Source organism: Phalangium opilio, unplaced genomic scaffold (genome assembly GCF_054372755.1).
Source record: "Phalangium opilio isolate 3A_F unplaced genomic scaffold, DU_Popi_V2 ptg000011l_1, whole genome shotgun sequence".
Taxonomy (NCBI): domain Eukaryota; kingdom Metazoa; phylum Arthropoda; class Arachnida; order Opiliones; family Phalangiidae; genus Phalangium; species Phalangium opilio.
Genome location: NW_028324147.1, coordinates 2,395,164 through 2,422,011, shown reverse-complemented (window position 1 = coordinate 2,422,011; position 26,848 = coordinate 2,395,164). Strand labels below are relative to the sequence as shown.

General features: G+C 37.8%; 3 protein-coding genes and 1 long non-coding RNA gene across 8 annotated transcripts in view; 3 read left to right on the top strand and 1 right to left on the bottom strand.

Moving 5' to 3' along the window:
- The window catches only part of Eph (Eph receptor tyrosine kinase), a 316,120-nt gene that overhangs the window by 228,391 nt on the left and 60,881 nt on the right, over window positions 1-26,848 (bottom strand). The gene's annotated exons all lie outside the window — the stretch shown is intronic.
- On the top strand, window positions 1,632-3,634 carry LOC149709823 (uncharacterized). Of its 5 annotated transcripts, none has more exons than XR_016375613.1 (4): window positions 1,632-2,188; window positions 2,419-2,480; window positions 2,550-3,142; window positions 3,223-3,634. It is a non-coding gene; the product is annotated as an uncharacterized LOC149709823 (long non-coding RNA). The 5 variants fall into 5 exon arrangements; XR_016375615.1 differs by having other exon boundaries at window positions 1,640-2,188; window positions 2,550-2,817; window positions 2,890-3,634; XR_016375614.1 differs by having other exon boundaries at window positions 1,641-2,188; window positions 2,550-2,817; window positions 2,879-3,634.
- LOC149709822 (uncharacterized) lies at window positions 22,588-23,870 on the top strand. The gene is made up of 2 exons (XM_089857893.1): window positions 22,588-22,900; window positions 23,088-23,870. The coding sequence occupies exons 1-2, from the start codon at window positions 22,862-22,864 to the stop codon at window positions 23,784-23,786; spliced, it is 738 nt and encodes a 245-aa protein (XP_089714019.1). The 5' UTR covers window positions 22,588-22,861; the 3' UTR covers window positions 23,787-23,870.
- LOC149709821 (uncharacterized) lies at window positions 24,811-26,196 on the top strand. The gene is made up of 3 exons (XM_089855980.1): window positions 24,811-25,199; window positions 25,383-25,742; window positions 25,829-26,196. The coding sequence occupies exons 1-3, from the start codon at window positions 25,161-25,163 to the stop codon at window positions 26,111-26,113; spliced, it is 684 nt and encodes a 227-aa protein (XP_089712106.1). The 5' UTR covers window positions 24,811-25,160; the 3' UTR covers window positions 26,114-26,196.

The following is a 26,848-nucleotide window of genomic DNA, read 5'->3' as shown; positions in this document are numbered from 1 at the left end:
AAATTGGCGCTTCTATTGGAAGCTAGCTAAAGCTTTTTCAAGTAACGTAAGAAACGATAATAAACAATCGGGTGCAGTGTTTAAAGAAATGCTTTCGTGACTGGCCCCTAACTTCATGACGAAATTGATTAATGCTCTTTCGAATTTATTATAACAAAAAAGAAATAAAAATAAGAAATTTTTTTTTTATTCTTCTCTATTTTGAATAAAAGAATCGTACTATTAGGGTTGCATTGTGATCGAAAACAGAGAATTTCACTTCACTCACGAGGGCTGAACCGGGCTGGAAATGCGCATAAAAACGTAATAAAGAGAAATTCTCGATGGGCCCAAAATCTAACGTCTTGAGATAAAATAGAGAGTTTAAGAAACGTGTAGGCTTATCGCGCTTTAAGTTTGAATTTCACAAATACTTAAGCCTAAATTGCAACGATAATAAAAAAGCACGTGCCAAACTTAATATAAGATAATACGTCTCGTGCTTATATATATAATACACACACTGAGAGAAATTTCTGTAGTTTAAACAGAAGAATTTTACAATATTGAAATGTAAAATATATTAACGGAGTTTATCTGCAGAAATACAAACACAGTAAAATCGTTTTTACTATTTTACGGAAAACATCTGTATATTTCACTTATTGATCTGCTATTTCTAATTATAACTGTAAAAATTACACATTTGTTTCTGTAATTTCCGATCCTCAGTTTTGAACGGTGAATTCCACAGAAATGTTTTACAGGGTGACTGCTCGATAGGCATTGCAGGCATTTACTGTAAATTTTACAGAAGATATTTTATAGAAGTATCTGTTAATTTTAGTACGAAACTGTGAAAAATACAGCTTTACTTATTTGATTGGTAAAACAGATGCTTTCTGTAAAGTTTGCAAAAATATTACACAGAGTGACTGTTTTTTAGGTATTGCAGATATTTTCTGTACCTTAAGTACTTCATGGTATTATCTGTTAGTTTTAGTCCGAAATTGTGAAAATGACAGATTTACGTATTTGATTGGTAAAACAGATGCCGTTTGTAAATTTTACAGATATTGTGCTACCATGACTCTGTTAACGTTACTAACAAACTGTGAAAACTACAGTATATTGGCGATTAAACAAGCAAAATATGTTCCTTGTATAATTTTCAGATATGTGTGTTACCGGCAACCTGATAATAATGCTTCAAAACTGCAAAAACGAAAAGATATGATTCTTTAATGTTTCATTCGCTTTTTCCCGCAAATTTTACGGTATCTATTTTGGGAAAATTACAGTTAAACCCATATAATTGCTACATTAATTTTGACAGACTATTTTTTACAATGGCAAGGTTCTGTAATTTTTAATTGCGCCCGAGCCACTTCTTTAACTATTGAGGAACTCAAAAATAATCGACCTCTGTTTGACAGTAAAAATACTAGACCCAATTTAGAAATAGCTCCTATCATTTATGGTTTAACTAATATATAATTTTCGAGCTGCAAATCTTCAAATTCCACCTTGTCGGTTTATGTGTAATAAATATAGCTTTGTGAACGGGTAAAGTTTTTAAATATATCGTCTAAACCCAAAGTTTCGATGATATGCAAATCAATGCAAATAATTGAAGTAACAGGTGAAAAATTCATAATTTTTTGGTCAATTTAATTTTTTAACTCATCGTGTAGGGGACTAGACTATACATTTTTGGTTCATCAGATGTTTATATTTAGAGTGCATTTTCTATAAGATTTACTAAATATTCTATAAACTAGTAAATATTTATATTAGCTCATTTGGTGCTGCCAGATAAAAAGTAAGAACTTTATAATGCTAAAAAATAATTGCACGTGGATTCGAGAGAGAGTTCACCGGCCCCACCTTTAGAATGGAAAATAACCGCAACCCCAGGAGGGGGAAATTCTTTGGAAAAAAACTAGGAGGCTCCGCTGGGTCAAGAGAGAGAGGCTATAATTTTAAACCCTTTTTTGTCACTTTACTCTGGGCTAGAAAGTTTCCATTGTGCGCGGTCAGGGTCGGTTTCGGGTTTTTTTGGACAGGTTTGCAATCTAGCGATAATCTACGGTCTCCACGCGGGTAATGCAGGTGTGGTTCTTAGAGCTAGAAATGAAACGCGACTTACTGAGTATTATATTACCTCGTTTACCAGCGCCCATTAAGTGAGATTCCACAATTTGAACAAGTAAGTTAAATACATTTCAGCATCCTATATGATAAATGATCTAGGTATAAAAGGTGAATTTTGCTGTTTATTTTTAATAGAAGACAATTGAAAATCCATAAATCGGTTACTTATCTTTGGAGTTAATTAAACAGTTTTTCTTTAAAAATAAGGAGATAAAGCCTAGATCATTTATATATTGAATTTATTATAGAACCAAAACTCAAATTTATGTTTATGTTTGTTTACAGACTATGACTAATATAGAAATACCACCTTGATTATTGCGTCATAACGAGTGCCAACTAAACAAGTAAGTTATAAATATTTGCATTGTTTATATTAAAATAGACCCTAATATTGCAACCCCTTGGCCAGATAGGTTTTTCTTTACTTTTTACGGAAATTCAAATGCCGCTTAAAAAATATCAGCCATTATTGCTTTACATTGGCCCTTAAAGGGAGAATGAAATAGTCAGAACAGGTCAAGTGAAAGTCTAGGAAGCTGAAACCAAAATTTTTTGTCCGTCTTCAAAATGTCGTCAATGATTACACCTAACAACGAGAATTTTACCGTTCTTTGGATTGTATTTCGTTTTAAATATCGAGTATCCAGAAAAAGCGAGCACAGATAAACAATTAATCCAAAGGTATAAAATCGTCTTTCTCATATTTTCCCCTTATTGTGTATTAAAATCCATGTTAATATAGTTTTTAAAAAGGTAGAAAACCAAAAATATCACATTGAAAACCTGTTTTTCTGCAAGATTTCTCTTTTTTGGCACTCAGAGTTTGTAGTTAAAAGCTGTTGTTAATTTAATATTAATCATTTAATTATTTTTCCTTTAGATGCAGCGCGAAGATTAACCCAGAAAATCGCAAAGGGTGTAAGTCCAAAAATTATGTTTTTGATTAAAAAATATTTTCGAGTTTGGCTGGCTTTGAAGGATTTTAAAGTCATTGTAATTTTTAAAGGTTTGGCCTTTACTTTTATTAAAATTTTGCATATATTAAAAAAAAAGTTTTCAATTTATAAAATAATGAATCGTTATCAGAGGGAACTCGTTTTGAAAAATGACTTTTACCGAAATTCACGGAATCAATGAATAAGTTCCCACATCATAGGATATAATCAGGCTACAATCGGCATGTCTTTATTTCTTTGGGTGTAATGTTCTTAGATAAAATTTTTGAATTTTAGAGCCCTACAAGTAATAAAAACAATGTTTCTGAAAATATTGGAGACATTAATCTTGCATCGAATGATGCAAATTGAGTTCCCATGAAAAACAGTGATTTTGATCAGACATTTCTGTGAAATTTACAGGTTCAACACTGAAAAAATCTGTTAAATATATCATATCATCTGTTTAAAGTACTGATATTGAGCGCACCCCGAAAAAGTAATATATACAAATGTTTCTGTAAAATCAACATATTTTTAACACCAATAAAAATGATGGACTTTACACGGGTTTCTGTAATTATTACACGTTTTAAAAGCTGACATATACAGTTATTTCTGAAAAAACCACAGACATTAGTTTTAGATCAGAACAGTTATTTCTGAGAATTTTACAGATTTTCAAAGCAGATCTATACAGTTACTTCTGTAAAAACCACAGCACTTAATTCCACATCAAAACAGTTATATCTGTATATATTGCAGATTTTTAAAGCCTATCTACGCAGTTATTTCTGTAAAAACCACAGACCATTATTTCAGATCAAAACAGTTTTTCTGTAAAAATTACAGATTTTCAATACAGGTCAAAACTGTTGCAATCACAGTTGTTTCTGTAAAAACCACAGAATATGGTTACAGTTTTAACTTGTAAAATTGACATAAAAACTTCTGTTTTGGAGACAAACGAATAACCTATAATTATTACAGAACCGTTCTGAAAATCGAAAAAACCATAGTTGCTGTAATTTTTACTGATATTTTCTGGCATCACGTGCTGCCAGACGTTTTCTGTTTTTTTCACTGAACATATTTTTCTCAGTGCATTTCCACTAACGTCTTTACGACCAAATTCTTAAACTCCCTAATACACCAAATCTCCAACCACTTTAAAGTTTAATCTCAAATATGTTACGAAATACAATACAATTAAAGCATTACCTAATTACTAACTATTAAGTTCAGGGTAAACCCGATAATTAATTATTATTTTTTCCCCCTGTTGATTATCGATATATCGATGTGTTTATTTATCGGATCTTTACGATAATATAAATTAGACCAGATTAGGCTTAACATCTAAAAAAAAAAAATTCCAATCACTGAGAAAAAAAAAAATAACCAAGAGGATAAAAAACTAAATTAGAAACTTTAGTTGGGGGGATTTAGTTAGCGCGTTGGAGTAGATGAAGGAAATATTAGGATGTAGGAGAGAGAGAGGCGAAGGCTCGTGAGGAACTTTGGGTGTGGGAGAAAAAGCTTTGTCTCGCTTGGCTTGCCATCGCAATTAAGGTCTACTTAAAAGAGAGAAGAAGCAGAAAGAAGAAGAAGCTGAGAGTCTCAGGGAGGCGAGCCCCCGTTCGAATCAACCTTTTTTTTCTTCTATATATAGAGCTTAACTTGTCGGATTTTTTTTACTTAACGTTAAAAAAGTTTTTGAACTCTATACCCTCGCTGCAAGAGAAAGAATTTTTTCTCCTCAAAAAGAGCGCGCTCATTTCAAGAGTTTCATAACGCGTTTAAGTCCTTCTCAAAGGGCTATGTTCCCACTTTGATATAATAATTTGTCAATCGCGAAAACGCCTGCATCTTGGAGATCAGCCCTCTACTTTATAGACCATTCTAATAATTTTGTACTTGCAGAGAAAACAGGGGAGGGAGCCCCCATCTTGGATTATTTCCCTGGCTCCAACCAAGAGGCAACTCCAGATGGAGTTCACTAGCTACACCTGGAGGGAGAGCTAGCCAACTCGCACTCCCTCTAGCGGTACATTGCTTCTTGGTGCCATGGGAAATAATTAATCCAAGAAGGTGACCTCCCCCTCCCCTGTGGTGTTTGTGCTTCTCTTCAAGTATTTAATGCAATTGTCTATTGTCAGAATCTAACAAAACTTATTTAACTTAAAATATAACAAATGTGAACGGGCTCGAGTGTAATAATTTCGATGCAGTTTTAAATTTTAAAGAACTTGAGCACGGAGATAGGAGAAGGGGGGAAGGGATGGGTGTTAGCTTTTGATATTCAGGCAATGATATGGAAAGAGTATCGCGTATATGACGGATTTTCTTTTTTTTTTTTAAATCATCTTCCGAGGGATATCGGACACATCAAGGTGACAGACTCATTTTCCGGCCATAATCTTTTTCTATACCCCCTCCCCCTCCCTTGCCTCTCCTCTCTCCTCTCCTCTTCCCATCTCGGCTGCTTATAACCTTAATTATCGCAATTTTTTTCTTTATCCCAGAGAAAACTACTTTAAAGGGCGCTTAAATATAGTTATTTTTTTATTATTATTTTACAATTTTTGGTTAGGCTTATTTCACGCGATAAGAGAGAAGAGTTCAATCGTATCGTAACTACGCGAAAAATTTTTGAAAAATATTGTGAATTATAATTAATGAATTTTGGTATAAATTGGAAATTATTATGAATTATAATGATTGAATTTTGGTGTAAATTAGAAAATTTTGTGAATTATAATGATTGAATTTTGGTGTAAATTGGAAAATCTTATGAATGAATTAATTTTGGTGTATTTCCAGGGAAAAGACATGTCCTATTACTTTCTACTAGATGAAGCCCTCGTTCTCTAAATGTAGAGATGTTATTAGATTCACACAACCAATAGAGCTTTGTTTACGTGTTTCTCTATAATTATACCTAATACACGAATTTCTCTAAGTACTTGTAAACATTTCGTTTATCTTCAATACAGTTACGATTTTCCAAGCCCTAAATATTTCTGTAGGCCTATAGAAAAACAATTCGTTGCTCAACTCTTCAAGTTTAAAAAACCTACCTTTGATGTTAATATGGAAGCAGAGCTACACTTTTAAAATAACTATTAAAAAAATAAATAAAAAAACCAAAACTGCGTATAACTATAGTTGAATTTCAAAGGAATGCCGTCGAATTGATTTTTGGTTCCCCTCCGTTGCAACATCATCCCATAGCCTTTTTACGATCCTTTCCCGAAATACCTCGAAGTTAATGATATAAAAACATCATCTATTAAAATACCAAAAAAAAAAAAAGAAAGTTTTTTTCATAAAAAAAAAAGAAACTTCACTTGGCATGCGCAAACTATAGTTCACTCCCGCCTTTTCCACCCCATTCTTTTTCCGCGCCTGAATTTGATGGATGAAAACTCGCGTTTTGTCCGGAATTTTTTTTTCCGCTTAGTAAAAGCGAGTGCGAGTCTATATGCATTTTCTTCTTTTAAAATCCCAAAATGATCATCATCTATAGTTCGGGATGGGCCCGAAGTGCGCCACAAGTTACATTACATAATATCCATCAAAAGTATATACATATAAATTTCAACAGGGTTCATACAACTTTTGGAAAACAAGTTTCCCTGAGATTTCCAGGTTTGTTCTCCATATACTTCCCTGAATTATCCAGGTTTTTCCCGTATATGGAACAAATGTTAACGAAGGAGGGGGGGGGGGGCAAATAGGACAATTACATAATCAAAGGACATCCCCGTATCTCTAATATAACCAGAGTTATGAGACCCTCCAAAGTATAGTTTAATGTTAATCGTATGTTTATGAATATTTTTCTTAATTACTCGGCCCCTGTTTGACGCAAATTTCCCAGGTTTGTATGAACCCTGTTCAAGTTAACCCTATATATGTTACTCTACGGAATAGACTATTCCATTAATTCCAAAAGATAGTAAGGATATCCTTTTGCAAATTAAGACGTTCCGAAGAACCGGATATTGTAAAATTCGAAGAATTTCTTTAGTCATAATTTTTATTCTATTTTTACAAATAAACGTGGGGGTACACACACAGTCATCGAGATGAAAGTACTTTAGTATATATTAGCATAAATCGAGGAAAGAATCATTTCAAAATTCGCCTACTCATTATTACATAGGCAATAAAATAGAAATTCAAGCTCCTTTTTTTCCCTGAAAAGATTGTTATTTAAATAGTCGCCTGATAAGATGTAAACGCCTTATTTCTAACAATTTATGGGGTTATACAAAACCAGACTTAGTCGAAGATCCTTCTACTTGAATTACAACGAAAATGAAATCAAGAATAAAAGAAAGAAAATACGTAATCTTGTTTGACAAAACAATCCAGACGAAAGGAATTCTATTCCGAAGCCCCCGTGGATTCCCATCGACCATAGCGATAACTCAACAGATTTTACAAACACCATAGACAAACTAAGGACTCTACGTTACACCAGGAGTTCATATGGACTTCTGGTACGTTATACTTAGTTTCCAAAAAACAGTAGTTTAGGACCCGAATTATTGCCAAAAAGACATGTATGTACTCATTGTGCATCGGGGTCCTATATACCACGTTTCCATGAAAACATTCTATAGTTTACCATTACTTCTATGATATTTTATCGATGTCCTTACGTGATATTTATTTATTATTTGGAACTATGGGTGCTATATTATAATATTTTCTTGGCCAAAAACCATTCTTTGGTTTGTTTGGGTATAAAGGAAAAAATATCACATATATTCTATAATAGAGACTTCAAGTATTCGGGAAATTTTTTAGGCTTAGAATTTTATAATAAATAATATAATCCGCTTCCCAATTTCGCTCACGAAGTTAAAAGTCTTACAAAAGAAACGGAGAAAAAAAAATAATAAATAAAACTTAAATATATCCAAATTTATGTTGATTTTTCTTTTATTTATTTTGAAAAAATTTTATTGCATGGGAAATTTGTTTTTGGGTAAATTTTAATCCTTGACGTTTTAATATAGTCTTTGAGCGTCTTAGAAAACGAGAGACGTAAAAAATAAATATGTTTTTGGTCTGAAACTATTTTTGAAACTTTGTTTCGCATTGCTCTAGGGTAGGGTGTATTGTAGAATGAAATCCTTTAAAAGGAGCCAAGGCCCAAAAAAAAGTATTCCCAAAACAATCTCGTAAAGGAAAACTTTGAATTTCCCAAAACACTTGTTTGTAAGTTCTACTTCGATACAGAATGTGTGTTTTCTCTATATCAATCGAGGATTCTAGTATAGTAACCAACAGAAAGCGAATATTTTTACTTCATTAGAGAACTATGTTCTTAAGCTGAAGGAGGGAACAGTTATATAGCGTATACATCCGCGGGACTCGAAAAGTTTCGATCCAGATTCTAATTAGGGTTCGCCAATTTAGTAGGGATTTGGTCCTTAATTTGGCTGTATCTGATATAAGCCAAGGTTGCTAGCTATACACTAAACTAAACTATACTCTAGCAAAGGCTTAGCTAACTCTTTCACCCCTCTCATTCAAAGGGAGTCTTCCAACTAGGGAACTATATTAAACCGAAATTAATCATCGAATAGTAGAAAATTAAGCTTGAAAGCTAGCCAACTCGAGCTGCCCTCTAGCGTTGCTTCTTGGGGCGAGGGAGAATACCCTGTGTCGGTTTTGTTTGTACGTAATGGTCTATTGTAGCTGTGAGATCGACAATTCCTGTAATTACTTGTAGAGAAATCAAGTCTCTTCGGACTTGCCTAGAGCCACGTGTTTACTACACCATGCTTCTTAATGCACCCCCTACGCCCTGTAAAGTTCTCTTCACGCATGTCAATATTGAAATATTCTATTCAAACCCAGCTCTCGGTGTCACATTATAAACATCAGATTAATATACTTTATCTGACCAATAGGAGTAGTTAGATAGGAAGGTAGAAGGGGAAAACCTTTTCCTTCTGTGTGGGGATTTAAGAAGCTGGATATGTCGATCAAAAGACGATTTAGACAAAATCCAAAGTCTCTTTCATCGCGGCAGCTGAGCACCTGATTAGACGAGAAACCAGGGGCCCCGGTTCATGCAATGCAACCAGCTAGGGCACCCATACGCTGGCTCGCTTGCTCGCATGTAGGCGAGAACAATCGCGATAGAGAACAGGAGACTCGGGATGCGGATGGAGGTATTACAAAAGCTTATCTCGTCTAGGAATCGACAATAAGACTTATCTCAGTGATTAAGATTTCAACGACGGAAGCTTACGGGGCGAACGTACGCGTTTGCCCAATTATTAATTAAGTTTTAGAACAATTATCTCCCTTCCAAACTATATCATATCTGAATTGAACTCCAAAGCGCGATGGCCCCTTCCGGCTAGGATATAAACAATAACCCATCGATACAAATTAACTTTTAAAATTCAATAGTTTAACGAAAAAAAGAATAATAATGAGTCTTAGTATAAATACACCAAAGAATTTTAGCTATAGTTTATTTGATTCTGCAGTCTTTGATCGACGCTTGCAGCAGCAACTGGGGAGAAGGGGGAATTAAGAGCAGGGGGTCAGTTCGGAAATGGAAACGCCGTGTCCGAAACCGGCCAAGTCATATATCTACTTCCGCTCGGCCATGCCACGAGATAGACCTTCATCCCTAACCCCTACTATACCAGAGCATGCACCCAGTTAGGGACTTGAGAAATGGATATACGTCTTCCACCCTCCCAACACTTAATTCGATAGATGTCCAAGGCCCTGGATTTCTTTTTTTTTTTCAGGGTTAGAAAGACCCTGGGAAAAACCACTCTAGGGTTAATCAAGGGCTATTCAGTACTGCAGACACAATGAGTAGAGAATTTGAAAAGTTTAAAAGACCGTCTCAGTCTGTAACTGATAATATTAAATAAAATGTATCATCATAGACTATTCCATAAATTCCACCAGACAAGCAAACATAATTTTCTTGACATTTATTATTTTTAAATGCACGAAATATATAGTGGACTTATCGGGATTCTAAGAGACTGAGGTAAAGATGGGGAGGATGTAGAGATGTCATTAGGATTGGGGGTAAAAAAAATACCCGGTATTGTAAGAAGCGAGATCCTTCCTAGGAAGTAGAGCCTAAAAAAGGAAATAAACGAGGAGGAAGAAGGAAGAAAAAAAAAGGCTTAATCTCGATCATCAGCTGGTCGTGAAATGGAGAAAGTTCGCCAGAGAAACGAAAGAAGCAGGCGCGTGCGGCGATCACAGGGTATCTTAGGTGTACAACAAGAAGGGATGGAAAGGGTCAACGGGTCGAAAGGTAATCAAAATGACCTCTGCTCGGACCGACGCTGATGAATCGGAAGGTGACCAAAGGAGATAGAAAATAGAGAAGCCTGCCTGGATATATATAGTATATATACCCAATGAGAGACGAGCGCCTGTAATGTTCGATAGGGTCATGCACTCACGCCACCATGAAGGGAGGGAGAGAGAGCTAGCCGATGGTCAAGACTAAAGCGAGAGAAGCTTACGTATCTAAGGAACCATGAGTTCGCATTGGGTGAGGGGAAGGGCAGAGGGGTAACTCACTATGAAAACTACGAAGAATATTCAGTATACCAGCATTTAAATGATTCTAATTAATTTTATCATATTTTAATTGCTAAAGTCACTCGGTGCAGAATATCATTATGACCAAGGTCAGGTTTCAAAAATGACCTTGAAAGAGCTGGGACTACTTTTACTCCAGGTCCATTTATAAGACGTTGGTATTACTCCGCGATATTTTTTCTTTCCTTCTTTTCGGGCATTTTACCCCCGATAACCCTAACCCCTAAGTAAGCCAACATTACTGGAACTAACTACATAACAAATAATAGGAAATAAAAGATTTTTCTTTTACCCGTTGTTATTTCTCGTATTCTTTCTAGATCTCTTTTTCGTCATAGATGTGGATTTATGGGGGGTGATATTTGGTGATCTCTCCGGCCGTGTTCAATGTTTTTCTAGACCCCGAGGCGCCCAGTCCATTTCGACTAAGTGGTCAAGCGAAGGGGGCATGCATTTCTATATATTCGATCCCTCCTTCTTTAACAGTTAAACGGAAATGGGAATGGGAAAGATGTCCACCGGAAGTCATGTTGACCGACTCTTTTACGTTCCCCCGCCCTGGCCCTCCAGCACCTTATCCCTAGTCTTTACAGTTTTTTGTCATCGTTGGATGACCCAAGGATCAGAGCTAAGACTTCTTTTTTTCTTCTTTTTCCATCTTCATCTTTGCTCTCTTGAACAAACAAAGGCTTAGCTTCGAAAAAAACTGACCCTTTTTTCTGATTGAACGCTTTCAGGGAGTTTGGAAAAGGGTGGACTTCTCCCTTGAGTTCCAAGACGCTAAACAACTATACAGTAATGAAAATTATTGTATACAAAATCAATTTGAACTTTGAACCCTGGTGTTATTGATAACTTTGTTTATCATCTATTCAAATGGCAAATATTTAATATAAAATACGTCATTTTCTGATGAATTAAAGGGTGTGTTCTTATGGTTAAACTTAGTGGAAGGGGTCAAAGAACTTGGGGGTCAACAACACTTAGTTAGGGAGATACTGGCCCCAAAAACAATGAAATAGTCTAACAATTTGTTGTGTACATAAAAAAGTAGTCGAAATAGTTTTTTATGTAACAACGTAAAATAAAGAATAGGCCAAAATTTGTATATATATAGATAAGAGAATCTAGAACAGGCAGCATTCCTACGCGCGGTGTGACGACGATCAGTTCATTTCTAATGTATAAAGTTTAACGTTTAATGTAATCATTAATAAATTGATTTTAAATTACAACCAGTATGTTTGTCAACGTCGGCTCTTACTTAAGTTAACCCCACACACAAACACAAAAATTGGCGACGGACACTACGAACTTTTAAAAAAACGCGCGGACGCTGACGTTAGACTTCAAGCAACTCTACTCATCGTATCCGTTACATCGGGAGCAGTTCGCACACAAACGACATGGCTTCTGGTCGACTTTTTGACCCTTTCGATGAAAACTTGGAAACTTGGACTATTTACGCCGAACGGCTGGAATTCTTTTTCCAAACTATGGGCATCACGGACGAAGCTAAGAAGAAAACACACTTACTTACTTGCGTTGGCTCTACAGTATACACGACTCTTCGAAGTATCCTGAATCCAGTCACACCACAGGATGCCGCCTGTACTTACGCGACAGTTTTGGACACATTGAAAAAGTTCTACAACCCCATTCCGACTGAAATCGCAGAGAGGGAAAAATTCTACATCAGATCACGTCATCCCGGAGAAACCATTGCCACGTACCTCACAGAGCTACGAAAGATGAGTGAGTTTTGTAACTTTAAAGACCTGGAAACAATGATACGTGATCGGTTGATATTTGGAATAAATAACCAACAAATCTACGAGCGACTGATTACTATAAAGGACATAACCCTGGAAATAGCAACATCCACGGCAGTCGCCATGGAAACCGCTGCCCGAAACTCCAGAGAATTGAAGCAAGGCCCTAACGCCAGCTCAACAGTAGTCAACGCAATACACAACCGTAGACCCAGATCTCACGCTAAATCGTCTCAAGCAAAATCTCAAAACCCCACGTTCAATCCACCAGCAAGGAAACCGGATTATACACGTCAACGTAGCTGTATTCGTTGCAAGGACTCCAACCACATACCGTCAAGTTGTCCATACCTCAACGCTACGTGTTTAAAATGTAACAAAAAAGGCCACATCGCCAGAGCATGCCTCGCTGACAGAATGAGTTCCAGACAACAACGTCACAACACGAATTTGATCACCTCGGAAGAACCAACGCAGTTATCGACAGACACCGGCACAAACCATCAGGAACACCATGGATACGAAGTCTTCCACCTGAAAACCGATGGAGCCTGCTCGAAACACGAAACACCTCCGAAACCGACGATCATCGCATGCGAAATCAATGGCCAAACCACTCATATGGAATACGATACCGGATCCGCATATTCCATTATGCCCATGGACAAATTCAAAACCATATCTACAACGGAAGACTTACAACCTTTCACGGAAAGAACGCTTATCGCCTATAACGGGGACCCTGTAACCATCCTTGGACAAACCACAGTCCACGTCAACTTTTCCGGACGATCAGCGATGCTATCACTATTAATTGCCAGTGACAACAGACCCACCATTTGCGGTCGAGCATGGATTTACTCTTCACTACGAATTGAAGACCCTGCATTTCAAGCTCTCCACGTCAACCATATTAATAGAAATAATCCTGAAGTAACGGCAATCCTGGACAAACACAAGAAGCTATTCTCAGACACTATGGGTTGTCTGAAAGACGTCAAGGTACATCTACACACTAAAGCCGGAATCACACCCAAGTTCTACAAAGCCAGAAGCGTACCATACGCGCTGAAGGACAAGGTCAATGAGGAACTGGATAGACTGGAGAAAATGGGGATCATTGAACCAATACCTCATTCCAACTTCGCCACACCAATAGTACCAGTACTGAAACCTAATAAAACAGTGCGGATATGCGGCGACTATAAGATCACAGCGAACCTGATGATCGATACGGAAGTTTATCCATTACCCAAGGCTGAAGATGTCTTTGCCAAAATGGCTGGATGTAAAGTTTTCGCAAGACTAGATATGCGCGACGCATACAACCAGTTAGCCCTGGATGAGGAATCAAAGAAACTGGTGGTCGTCAACACGCCGAAAGGATTATACGCCTACAACCGCCTACCTTTCGGAGTTTCATCAGCCAGCGCTATATTCCAGAAGCAAATGGAAATATTACTTGCCAAACATGATGGTGTTTGTCCATTCCAGGACGACACACTCATCGGTGGAAGAGACGACCAAGACTGCCTAAAAAGAATAGATCAAGTACTAACAACACTAGAAAACGCTAACCTACGCTTACGCAGGGACAAATGTTTGTTCATGGTACCGGAATTGGACTTTCTGGGCTACAGACTTGATCAACACGGACTTCACCCACAAGAGGAAAAATTGAAGGCCATAATGGAAGCGCCGTCCCCAAAGAACGTCGACGAACTACGCTCGTTCCTGGGATTATTCAATTATTACTCGAAGTTCATACCGAATAATTCGACGCTGTTATCACCATTGTACCACCTTCTGAAGAAATCCGTAGCATGGACTTGGGGAGAAGATCAAGAAAGAGTGATGAAGACAGCCAAGCTCGCTCTTAAGAACTCCAATGTACTAACGCATTTTGACACAACAAAGGACGTTCTACTCGCCTGCGACGCGTCACCTGTTGGAATCGGAGCGGTTATATCGCACATAATCGACGGCGTAGAGAGACCGATTGCTTTTTCATCGAGAACCCTCACCACGGCGGAAAAGAAATATCCCCAGATAGAAAAAGAAGCCCTCGCACTAGTCTATGGAGTGTCCAAATTCAGAGATTATCTACTCGGACGGACATTTACTCTTCTCACGGATCATCAACCATTAGTATCAATCTTATCAGAAAAAAAACCTATATCACCGATGGCCGCCTCCAGACTCCAACGATGGGCACTTCTCTTATCATCACACAATTACAAGATCGTATACAAGAAAGGGATATTGAACTCGAACGCCGACGCCATCAGTCGTTTACCATTGATAACCGACGATTTCACTACATCTCAACCTCAAGAATACGTGCTACTACTTGAAGATTTGAACAACCAACCAATTACCACCACCACGATGATGAAAGCAACATCTCAAGACCCGACTCTACAGACAGTCATGGGATATTTACTCCATGGATGGCCGTCGAAATCAGAAATTGAGCCCGAATTAACGCCCTTTTTCAAGAAAAAAGACGAACTATCCATTGCGCACGATATAGTCATAACTGGATCGAGAGCTGTCGTTCCAAAAAGTTTGCAGCCTGCAGTATTGCAAGAACTTCACACGACACATGACGGCATCGTTCGAATGAAAAACAAAGCCCGCACAACCGTGTGGTGGCCAAAAATCGACCAGCAAATTGAAGAAATGGCAAGGAATTGCAAAACGTGTAACGAAAACGCAGCCATGCCACCACGAAACTACAATCCTTGGCCAATCACCAATCAAGCTTGGGAAAGAACTCATATTGACTATGCCGGTCCTCTTGACGGAAAATACTTATTCATCATAGTCGACGCATACACCAAATGGATCGAAGTCTACATAAGGGATAACACATCATCTGAATCTTCAATCACAGCACTAAGAGACCACGTTGCTAGATACGGGATAATGAAGACATTGGTCAGCGACAACGCCACGTCTTTCACAAGCGAACAGTTCAAATTATTCACGTCTCAAAATGGAATAAAACATCTTACGATCGCACCATACCATCCAGCTTCAAATGGACAAGCGGAGAGGAGCGTCAGAATAATCAAAACGTCACTTAAAAAGAACCCCGGACTAACAACTGAAGAAATCAACGTCTTAAATCATGGCTTCGACACTTACAGAAAAGGAACCCTAGCACAACGTTTGGCACGAATCCTAATCAACTATAGACGCACTCCACTGAATTCTGGAAAGTCACCGTCTGAACTACTTTTCGGGAGGAATATCACAACAAGACTAGACCTACTTCATCCGAAAAATTTATCTGCACAAGAAGTTCAGACGTCACATGAAAAGCAACCGCACCATCGATCGTTCGATATAGGAGATGCAGTCTATGCCAACGTTCACAATCAATCAAGAAAAACCACATGGCTTCCAGCACTAGTTACTAAACGACTGGGCAATACGATGTATGAGGTCAACTCTGAAAACGGGACATTGCGAAAGCACTCAAACCAGCTACGAGGACGTTCATCGAACAGCGATAGACCGGAGACTGATCCTGAGCCTGAACCATACAGCTATCCTTTAGATTTTCCGGAACCCACAATCAACGAATCAGGAAGCACGACCCAAAGGCAAACTACTGAACAAGTCATCCTCGAGTCGACTGATCAAACCTTGCAGCCAGAACCTTCTACCTCCAGCGTCATTCCAATTCCTGTTGAAGCAACGTCCAAAGCCAAATCTAAATCATCGACCTCAGCAACCTCAGCACCTGCCGGACCTATCCTTACCAACGATAACGACATTCAAGAGAATCACTCCGCTCAAGTCAGACGAACTTCCGGACGACGAATTAAACCACCCGATAGATTAGGTCTTTAAAAAAGGGGATATTGTTGTGTACATAAAAAAGTAGTCGAAATAGTTTTTTATGTAACAACGTAAAATAAAGAATAGGCCAAAATTTGTATATATATAGATAAGAGAATCTAGAACAGGCAGCATTCCTACGCGCGGTGTGACGACGATCAGTTCATTTCTAATGTATAAAGTTTAACGTTTAATGTAATCATTAATAAATTGATTTTAAATTACAACCAGTATGTTTGTCAACGTCGGCTCTTACTTAAGTTAACCCCACACACAAACACAAAACAATTTTACCGAATTTCGTTATAGAAAATTTAATACCTACAGTCGAGAATTTAAAAGGCCAACAACAGTTAGGCTTTTGGCAATAAAAAGGCGGGAGAAATACCTCAAAACCTTCTCAATCATTAACCCTAACCAGGAAAAGTAATTAAATAAAGGCTGCTAGCCTCCCTCCCCCCTCCAATATCCTTACTCTTTTGGAGCACGTGGAGAGAAAGAGAGAAACCGCACGAGGAAATATAAAAGGGAGAGAGAGAGCTGGAATCTTTCCTCCATCCGCAGCCTCTTACAATCCTTAAACTATACACTGGAATGGGAAGACCAAGAGCAGAGAGAGAGAGAAAAGATGGGAAGAAGGGATGGGTGGAACAAAGAAAAAGGTTGCAACTTTGTGTAGACACTTTCAATAGATATTCATTTCGCTTTATACAGGCGACTAGAGTAGAAAAGTCTTTCTTTCAACCCCTATTTTATCAGGGAAAACTTCTTGCGGGGGAATTGCAATCAGGGATTCTCTATTTTTTAAGGGACTAAATGCCCTGACTACAAGAAAAGATACTTTCAAGTAATAGGTACTCTGAAATATTTGTATTAAGTTGGGCAGCCTAATTTGTAAATTCTTCATTGATAGTGCATTGAAGTGTTTGAAACAAACCAGCAACACATATTTACAAGTCCCCGGGTTATATAAACAGTCCCTGACAATACTCAATGGAAAAACCAATGCTACAAGTTCGTCCCACTCGGGAAATTCAACTCGTACCGTACATGAAACTCGGGCATATTTAAGCCATGGTCTAACCCCTCTGTCTATGAAACGAACTATACATAGGAGTCTAGGAATTCATCACCGATTCCGCCGGGTTATCTTCCTTGGAAAAGGAAGGCATACGGGAAGCGGTGGGCGCTAAGCCTAATTAGGCCTAACGAACTGCCTTATAGGGTCAACAAAAATTCCGTTTGCTTTGAGTCCTCGCGTACGCGCAATGCGAAATCCTCATCGAAGACTCGGCGCGAGTAGGAGGCGTGGTAGGGCCAGCGCCCCTGTAGGTAAACGTGCGTGGCCTTCGTTAGAAAACTACTAGAGCGGTACAGGCTCTGATGAAGCCCATCACTTAGAGGTAAAAATAGCTAATTCCGAATGTAATACTACCATGGATCTCCTAAACCTAAGGGATGGGAAAACCCTAACGTGTGTTGGTTTCTCTGTTCGTAATAAACGTATTGGTCTATTTAATTTCGGAAATTGAAAGCTATGGCTAGCAAAAGCTCCAATTACAGTCTGGTCCTCTTTACAGAAGATTTTACACAAAGTCCATGGTTATACGTCACATCAGGTAATGAACACTCGCTTATCAAGCAGGGCCTTATTTCCGAGAAGTAACTCGAATGGGAAAGCTATGGTAGGAAGAGAACAACTTTCTTCACTCTCTCTCTCTAAGAGAGAGTGAGTCCTGGTTGGTACTGGCACTGGCACAGGCACTCTTATATCCCAGTGGTAACGCAATCATGGAAACTCTTGGTCGCTCGCTCGCGCTTGGCTTGGCTCGCTTTTGGGCTTCATTCTAGAAATAGCGAGCGAGCGCCGATTTCAAATAAAAGCCTCGTGCTCGGAGTACAAATTGATATTTATTCGAAAATCTACGGGGTACACATTCTCGTAACGAACTATACAGAAAGTGTACTACTATACTACATCTCGACTCGGAATAGCTAGCGCGAGTGTTCATGATAAATTTCAGTATTCTTTCAAGGTGCATATTCAAATATTTTGCCATTTTGGCTAAAGAAAATAAATAAAAACCCTCTAGAGTCATGTAGTTTGAAGATAAAAATTGGTACAAAATGGGGTGATTTTTTCAAAATCATACAAACTTCTAATTTTATAGATATTGCAATTGCAGGAACCCGAATATTCCTTAGCTATAAAGCAACCCTGAAACCAAATTTCCACAAAATTAAAATTTGTACTATCCCTATAAAACAAGGAAACCAAAAATCTTTGAATCTACATGGGGGACACTGGACAACCTAACACTTTGCCTATTCAAAAGTTTCAAACGGGGTTTTGGTAAGTAAGACGTTGTTGCGGACGCTCAGCGACAAAAAGCCGATCACGTGTTATAATAAATATAACGAATTTTCGATACTCGTGGCTGAATGCGCCTTTGTGACGTAAACAATACAGTTAAACCATTGTAAAATAAGTTGGCCGTATTTGCGAAACATTCCTATATTTTATAACATTAGCATAATCACGGGTTCGCCTTTAGATTTACTACTATATTATATATATTGGCCAGCTAGGGTACATTTGAAGAGAAATTTATGTAACTATTGAGAAAGAAGGAAGGCCCAAAGAGCCTTATTTTTTGTTGGCTCGGCGGCAAGGCCCATTTTGTAAAGCAAAGGCCCAAATGTGGGTCAGTTATATAGGAAAAAGTGAACATAACTCGGAAAAGGAGTTCTTGAATATAAATTTGCAGATTAAGCGTGATGATAAGCTATTAATTTTATGGTATTTTCTTCTCTATTTCCTATACGTACATACATAACGCGAACCTTTATAAGAACCAAGGCTTAACGCGATAAAAACTACACAAGCAAGCCGAGCGTTTTTTGTTATTATTTAGCACGCAAATACGTGGTTTGTTTCAATGATTAGATCATACAAATGCTGCAACTGCAATATAGACTATTCCTGTAATTACGCGTAGAGAAACAAACGCTGCCTGAGTTCAATAGACGCGGTAGGAGGCTAGCCAACTGGCACCCCACGCCCTGTAAAGTTCTCTTCACCTGTGTCCATAATGAAATGGTCTATAACCCTTATCGTTATACAAAGTAATATTTGCTTTAGCGTTTGTTGGGTTTTATTTTTCTCAATAGGAGTATTTTAATCGCTTTCAGATAATTCCAAGTCGACCAAATATAGCCATGTTTGTAGGTTTTCAATTTTATTAAAGGGTACTAAGCCTAGTTTAAAAATTTTTGAACTTTGACCCAACCTTCTACTAAGAAATATCTTAACAAATATAACAAATAAAACCGGTGTTGCAGTTATCGCCGGGTCAATAGGTCAACTCCACAGCTTTTGTTGTTCCCAATCCTTCTCAAGAAATTTCAACTTTATCTTTCTATTGACCAACCAACCCAGAGGTCAAATTCACAACATACAAATTACAAAAGAAAAAATATTTACTATCTCAATAACAATGAAATATGCACCTGTTTGTAACTCCATTCCCAATACAATACATTTGCCCTTGTATTCTTAATTCTTATGAATAGAAACTTTCAACTTCTGAAAACAGGTTTTTTCCCCAAAAAGAATACGTATAGTACACAACCTAGGCCGAATAAAAATGGCGGGAAAATAATAATAAGTGGATTTTCCCGCCTGTTGTCATGGTAAAAAGCGCGGGAAATATTTTTCTTTCGCAATTTAGGAACAAATAGATGTAGGCAAGAATGTTGGTTAGTAAACGAGGGCAGAGAGGTGGGCGCGAGCCCCCCTTTCTCTAACCTCTCCCTAGGCCCCTACCTCTGTCTGTGATAAAGGAATAAAAAGTAGGCGAATTTGGCGGGAAAACCCAGACAGAGCGCACGAGCCACGAGGGATGATTTCCCGCGCTTCTTCCGAGTTACCAAGTTAAGCCTTGTAGGCCTACCACGTTTTTCGTAGACGTAAAAGCCGACAAATTTCATTGCCGAGTTCGGTTTGGGGAGATGGTGGAATTTAATTGAATCTAGGCCAAGTTCCTTCCTACTTCCCTGGCCTTTATTTTCTATGAGACCTACTGGTCATAACCCCCACCCCGTGACCCCAACCCAACCCAAAATGGGTCCGGTCAGTCAATAGAATCCCCTCTTTTTTTCCCCGCGCCAAAGTCACATTTTCAACGCGGAAAAGCTCCATTTGTTCATACTGAAGAAGATACAGTATTAAAAATAATCCCTAAGATAGCCCAAGCGAGAGTGCTGTTATTACTCAATAAAATCGAGGGGCTAATCACTATGACTCTCGATGATTATGAGTGACTGAGCCCTCGAATTAAATATATATTTCACTTGTGCTAAACCTAAATTCAATAGAGTTCTTTGGATTTTTCAAGTATCCCACCCTTTGTTTAATTCTTAATTTATATAAAATTTAAGATTTAAGAATGATTTCGATTAAATGGGATATATTTCTATCCATTGATTTGGGTCTCTCTAGCAATCTGCTTAATGGAATTTGGGCGCCACTCCATTTTGGGTGGTTCGCGGGAAAAACATTAAATTTCCATTAGTGATCTGTTTAAAATGATTTAAAAGGTCCCATTTGGAGACCTTAGAAGCGAAATTCCAAATGTCAGGTCCTATATTTAAACTAAATTTTATTCTTCGCGCCCAAAAGGTGTTCGAATAATAGCTCGCAAAGTTCTCTTAACGACATTTTCATCTTTCTTCGATTTAATATAATGATTAAAATGGAATATAACTTAATTATTAAACTTATTTCAAACACAATAATTTATTTCATTTATTTCAACTAAATTATTTGCCTTAAAGTTTTTGAAAAGGAAATATATTTAAATTATTTTCAAACACGTGCAAGAAAAATCTCGCGCAAAAATATATTCATATTTAGTTCGTCTCATTTCAAAAATTCATCTTTAACAAAACTACATATGCCCTACGTCAATGTAGAAAAATAACGCTAGTAAAGGCAGGCCTTAACCTTGACTGTATTGCAGGTTAAATTTGGGTAAATCCAAAGTTTGTTAACGTAAAAACCAGATCCTATGAAAAACATTAACATGTACAAAAATGGGCCAAGCCTCGCCTCGTGACCTTTCCGCCGTAAAACGTTCTGAGATCCCATGTAGAGCCAAGTCTGCCTTTTGTTCTCATTCAATCGCCAATTGAACAATTATGTTATAAATTAAGTCCTTTTCCTAATTAATAACCAATATTCTTTGACTCTATCATTATTATACATCTTTGTTCGTATCAAAAATATCGTGACTTGGCAATCGCAGGTAAGTAATATTAAAAGGAAGTCGAGGGGATATTCACTAAATCGTTGCCTATTTTAAAATAATCGAAGGGGATGACCTGCTCTTGCCAAGTCACGATATTTTTGATACGAACAAAGATGTATAATAATGATAGAGTCAAAGAATATTGGTTATTAATTAGGAAAAGGACTTAATTTATAACATAATTGTTCAATTGGCGATTGAATGAGAACAAAAGGCAGACTTGGCTCTACATGGGATCTCAGAACGTTTTACGGCGGAAAGGTCACGAGGCGAGGCTTGGCCCATTTTTGTACATGTTAATGTTTTTCATAGGATCTCACTTCTTTTTGTAGACCCTCGGTAGTTATATTAAAACAAGACCCTCTCGTGGTACTTCGTTTGCCAATATAATCGCTAACGTTTGTCCTTATTTACGCTGAATTACCCCTTTCGACCCGCAGAGAATATGTAATAAAGATTGTTACGCGATATGTAGCATCAGTTACAACTTTCGGTTAACTTTGGACCATTACGTCCTTTCATCAAGAACACACACTATTTCTGTTGAAAAGACGGCAGCGCCATCTAGTTTTAAAATTAAAAACTAAAGAACAATTTTATAAAAATTTCGGGATGTTTTAATTTTTCTGTGCTTTATAAAATAAATTAAAACTAAATCCTGAATTTTAAGTTTCTATCTACCCTAGAAGTACCTTAGAATTTTGATGATCGGTGAGTGAGTGAGTGAGTGACAAAATAAGGTAAATTTAACCTTCGATATATCGAAAAGTATATAGGGTAGGAACTTGAAATTTGGAAACTATAGCTAGGATTGACAGTCCTCGCGGCAAGCAAAATTTCAGACTTTTACCTGTACCCATCACGAAGTTACAGTGGGCTTAAAAGTGCCACGAGTTGCTTCGAGAAAAGGATGTCAGTGCTCGACTTGGCTGGGAGCACTGCCGTGCTCCCAGATATTGTTAAAAGCGATCGAATTTCATCATTCAACACGCTCGGTCAAAACAGGCGTGGTTGCCTTTCTTCAGCCAATGAGAGATAAGATTTCTGGGGTAAAAGTACAGCTTTGTTCAACTAGTCTTTGGAGTACTAAGGTTGAAAGGGGGCAAGATAGCTTTACACGCGGTGGCAAGGGACCATTGTCGTAAAACCTCAAAATAGTATAAATAGCGGACCGGGCGCATCAAGTTCATCACAATCCTCTCAGCTTTCTAACTGATTACACTGAGATCTACTCCACCAACGAAATCTAAACATGCAGAAGTTTGCCGTCTTCCTCACCTTTTTGGCCGTGGTAAGTTGTTACTTTAAAATTTTAAACTAGAGGCACTAGCCTGAAACTTAGTTAATATTTATCCAAAACTAGAATAAAACTTAGAATTTTTAGGACTGCTTGATATTCAGAACTTAGAATTTTTTTGGTATCTAGAAATTAGATTCATTCTCTAACTATAATTTCTTTTTCTCTTAACTATTTTTAGGCCTTGGCTCGCCCTCAAAAGTCGATTGAAATCGAATCTCCCAAACCGATGGAAGTTATGGAACCATTACCCTTGGAAGTTGCCGCGCCATCTTTCGCCGCAGTTTCGGAAGGAGTCGTCTACCCCGACGCCTCATTCGACGTACCCCAACCGGCCCTCAGTCTAACTCAACCGGAAATGCACTTGCCCAAAGGCGCTCCCGAAATCTACGACGTTCCTGCAGCCGCTTTGGAACTTCCAGGCAACTCTGTCCTTGAAAAGAAGCTCCTTCTCAACATCCCTTCCCCAGTCATCGAGGCCCCGAAACCCATCATCCAAAGCAAGCCCACTCTCTTCAAGGTCCCTCAACTCATCATTCAGATGCCAAACCCCGTCGTTCAACACAAGCCAATCCTCCACAAGGTTCCCCATACCTTGTTGATCAACACCCCGGAGTTGACCTTACAAAAGTACCACGTGGCCGTTCCTCAAATGAAGATCATCAAGGGAACGAAGTCCGCTTACACTCAGGTTGAGAAATCCGTCTCCAAACCAGTCGTACCAGTGGCCGCCGGAAAGACCGTTTCCGTTACCAAGAAGATAACTCTTCCCAAGGCCCTCTCTGCCGGACTCGACGTCGAAGGTGGTTTCGTTGGCAAAGCTCTCAGCGCCATTAAGCATGCCGAAGACTACAAGATGAAGGCCTTCGGATTAAACTAAATTATTGTCTTCTTAATTTTTAAAACCAATTGTGCAATGTAAATAACAGATGATAACCCGGAATAAATTTTAATTAACATTCAATTCAATCTCTCATATTTTAAACCTACAATTCTTTTAAAGTTAAGCCGATTTTAGCTTGCTGCAACGATTCTGATGGAAAAATTTAGGTAAGGTACTACAAATTATTTTCAGTTCCAAAAGTTTATCTTTTTAAGTTCATTAAAATCCTCTATTATTTGAGGGGTTTGGTTTGAAACCAAAAGTTCCCTTTGTTATTAGCTTGAAAAATTGAAATTCCCTTGCCTTGTTCAAAAACTCTTGGTAAAATAAATTTAAAGTTGAAACCTATAAACTTATAAAATTTAAGCCGATTTTAGTTAGGTTCAGCGTTTCTGGTGTAGCTAAATATTTTTCGGTTCTACAAGCAAAAGTATTACAAGACTATATTATTAAGTTCCTTGAAAGCGTGTAGTATTTAAGCGGATTGGTCTTTCTCCAAATATTTTCATGAGAATGTTGCTATTACCCAATCGAAATGCGTTCTTGCCACGTTGAAAAACACGTGTAAACAAGATAAATTATACTATATCTCAAATGAAACAAGATTATAGTCTATGAGCGGCTTGGTTTTTCTCCAAGCCATAATTAAAAATTTCATGCTTCTATCTATAATTAATCGTCCACAATTCCTTGTTCGTAAAGTTTCGTAATTATAATAAAATTCAATCAAGAAAGTTATAGTTCACAAAATGTTTAAAATGTAGGCCTACAAACAATGCTGTTTATTTTATTAAAACTGAGAATCAACAATCAAAAACATCCTCTATGCCTTTCTCCATTCAGTGTTGCCAGACCCTGAGTTAGCCGTTGACGGTGGGTGAACCCTCCCAATCTAATCTAAAGTTTCGTATTTATTTCTCTGACTTGGACTTCTCTGACATGAACGCGTGGCCCTTGGGGTCAAACCAATACCAAGAAGAATTACGAAAGAGGAATGACCCCCTCCCCCGAAAAAAAGGTCAAGTTTGCCCACGCATGGACAATGACTTATCTATCTATAACTGACCGTGACATCGTTTGCCCCCGATTAAGAAATTTACTAACCAAAAACAATCAACGTCACCTATAGAGTAGAGATTAGAGATAAATAGGTCCTTCAGCCTTTGCTAATGCTCCCGAGTGACAATAAATGATAAGGAAATATAGTTTTAACTTCGCTGCAAAGTAACCATGTTGAAACTGAAGTAATCGCAACGTCAATTTGTAATCTCAAAAAGGTATAAATACCAGTTGAACCCTTTGGAAGATATCACAACTCTCTCGGATCTACAAGCTAGAAGTTAAGAGACACTGGACTCTCTGATTGTAAACATGCAGAACATAGCCGTATTCCTGACACTCGTGGCCGTGGTAAATATATTAATTCTTTATAATGCTGCAGATCCAGTATGGAACTCTGAATACTTAGAAACTTTAGGTTAAATTAGGGAAAATTTCCTTCAAGTTTTAAAACTTTAAACTAGTTAAATTTACATAGAAATATTTTTAAGGAGTCTTTTAATAAAACTTAAAATTTATATTTTTGTCTATTAGGCCTTGGCTCGTCCTCAAAAGTCGATTGAAATCGAATCCCCCAGACCCATGGAAGTAATGGAACCACTGCCTTTGGAAGTTGCCCCGCCATCTTTGTCCGCAATTTCGGAGGGACTCGTGTACCCCGACGCCTCATTCGACGTACCCCAACCGGCTATTATACTCAGCCAACCCGAGATGCATTTGCCCAAGGGTGCCCCCGAAATTTACGACGTTCCTCATACCATGTTGGAACTTCCGGGCAACTCCATCCTCGAGAAGAAACTCCTTCTCAACATCCCTTCTCCGGTTATCGAAGCCCCAAAACCCATCATCCAAAGCAAACCAGTTCTCTTCAAGGTTCCTCAACTCATCATTCAAGTAAGTACCGTTTTAATTAACGAAAAATTAATTGGAGTTAGGCTTAACAACTAATTTATTTAACCTATTCATTTTCCTTTTCTCAGGTTCCAAACCCCGTGATTCAACACAAACCCATCTTGCACAAGGTCCCTCACACTCTCTTGATTCACACCCCGCACATTTCTTTGAACAAATACCACGTGCTCGTTCCTCAAATGAAGATCATTAAAGGTCACAAGTCCGCTTACACGCAGAAGAATGTACAAGCGACGTTTTCTTTACCCAAACCCATTGCCGGACCAAAGGACACCATCGCCGCGGTAGCTACTGGTTTATACCACCAAGCCGAAGCCTTAAAGAAGAAAGTCATTGCCGATCTCTCCGTTTAATCCGCCCTCTGTTTTTTCTAATTTTATCATTGTAAATATAAAAGATACCGATTTATCCCAATAAACAACAGTGCATTTTAAAAGATTTCTCTTAAATTTAAACCTAAGCCTATACATTAATATACATAAGCTTATAAATAAAAATAGAGGTACAAAACGCTATAACTTTCAAAATATTGGTTGAAATATTTTGAAACTTTAGGTAAGTGTTAAGTATATAATACGCAACATCTGTTTAAAATTTGGTGTAAATAGGTGCCATTCTTGGCATAAATTTTCGTATTTACCAATTTATCAAAAAATAAAAACACCAAAAAAACGCAATATCTTTCATAGTTTCATTTCAAATATTTTGAAATTTTAAACACGTGTTAAATACATAACACTGAATATACAATTAAAATTTGGTGAAAATCGAAGCATTTCTTGACATAATTTTGAAGTAAAAACCATATTCCCATACATGATGCAATATAGCCCCTGTTAAAACGTTTTCCCGCATAGCTTCAGTATCCAGGGTGAAACAAACACCCAAAATTCCACGAAATAATAAAAATAAAACACGAATCTCCAAAATAATTCAAGGAATTTCTAACTATATAAATACCCAAGAACTCAAATACATTAGAAAACTTAAGGGAAAATAAATATCAGAGCAGACACCAAGAAATCATCAGAAAGCTTTTCGTTAATTAAAGTAAGGATTAAAATTTTCCGGGCGTTTAATCTCGAAGG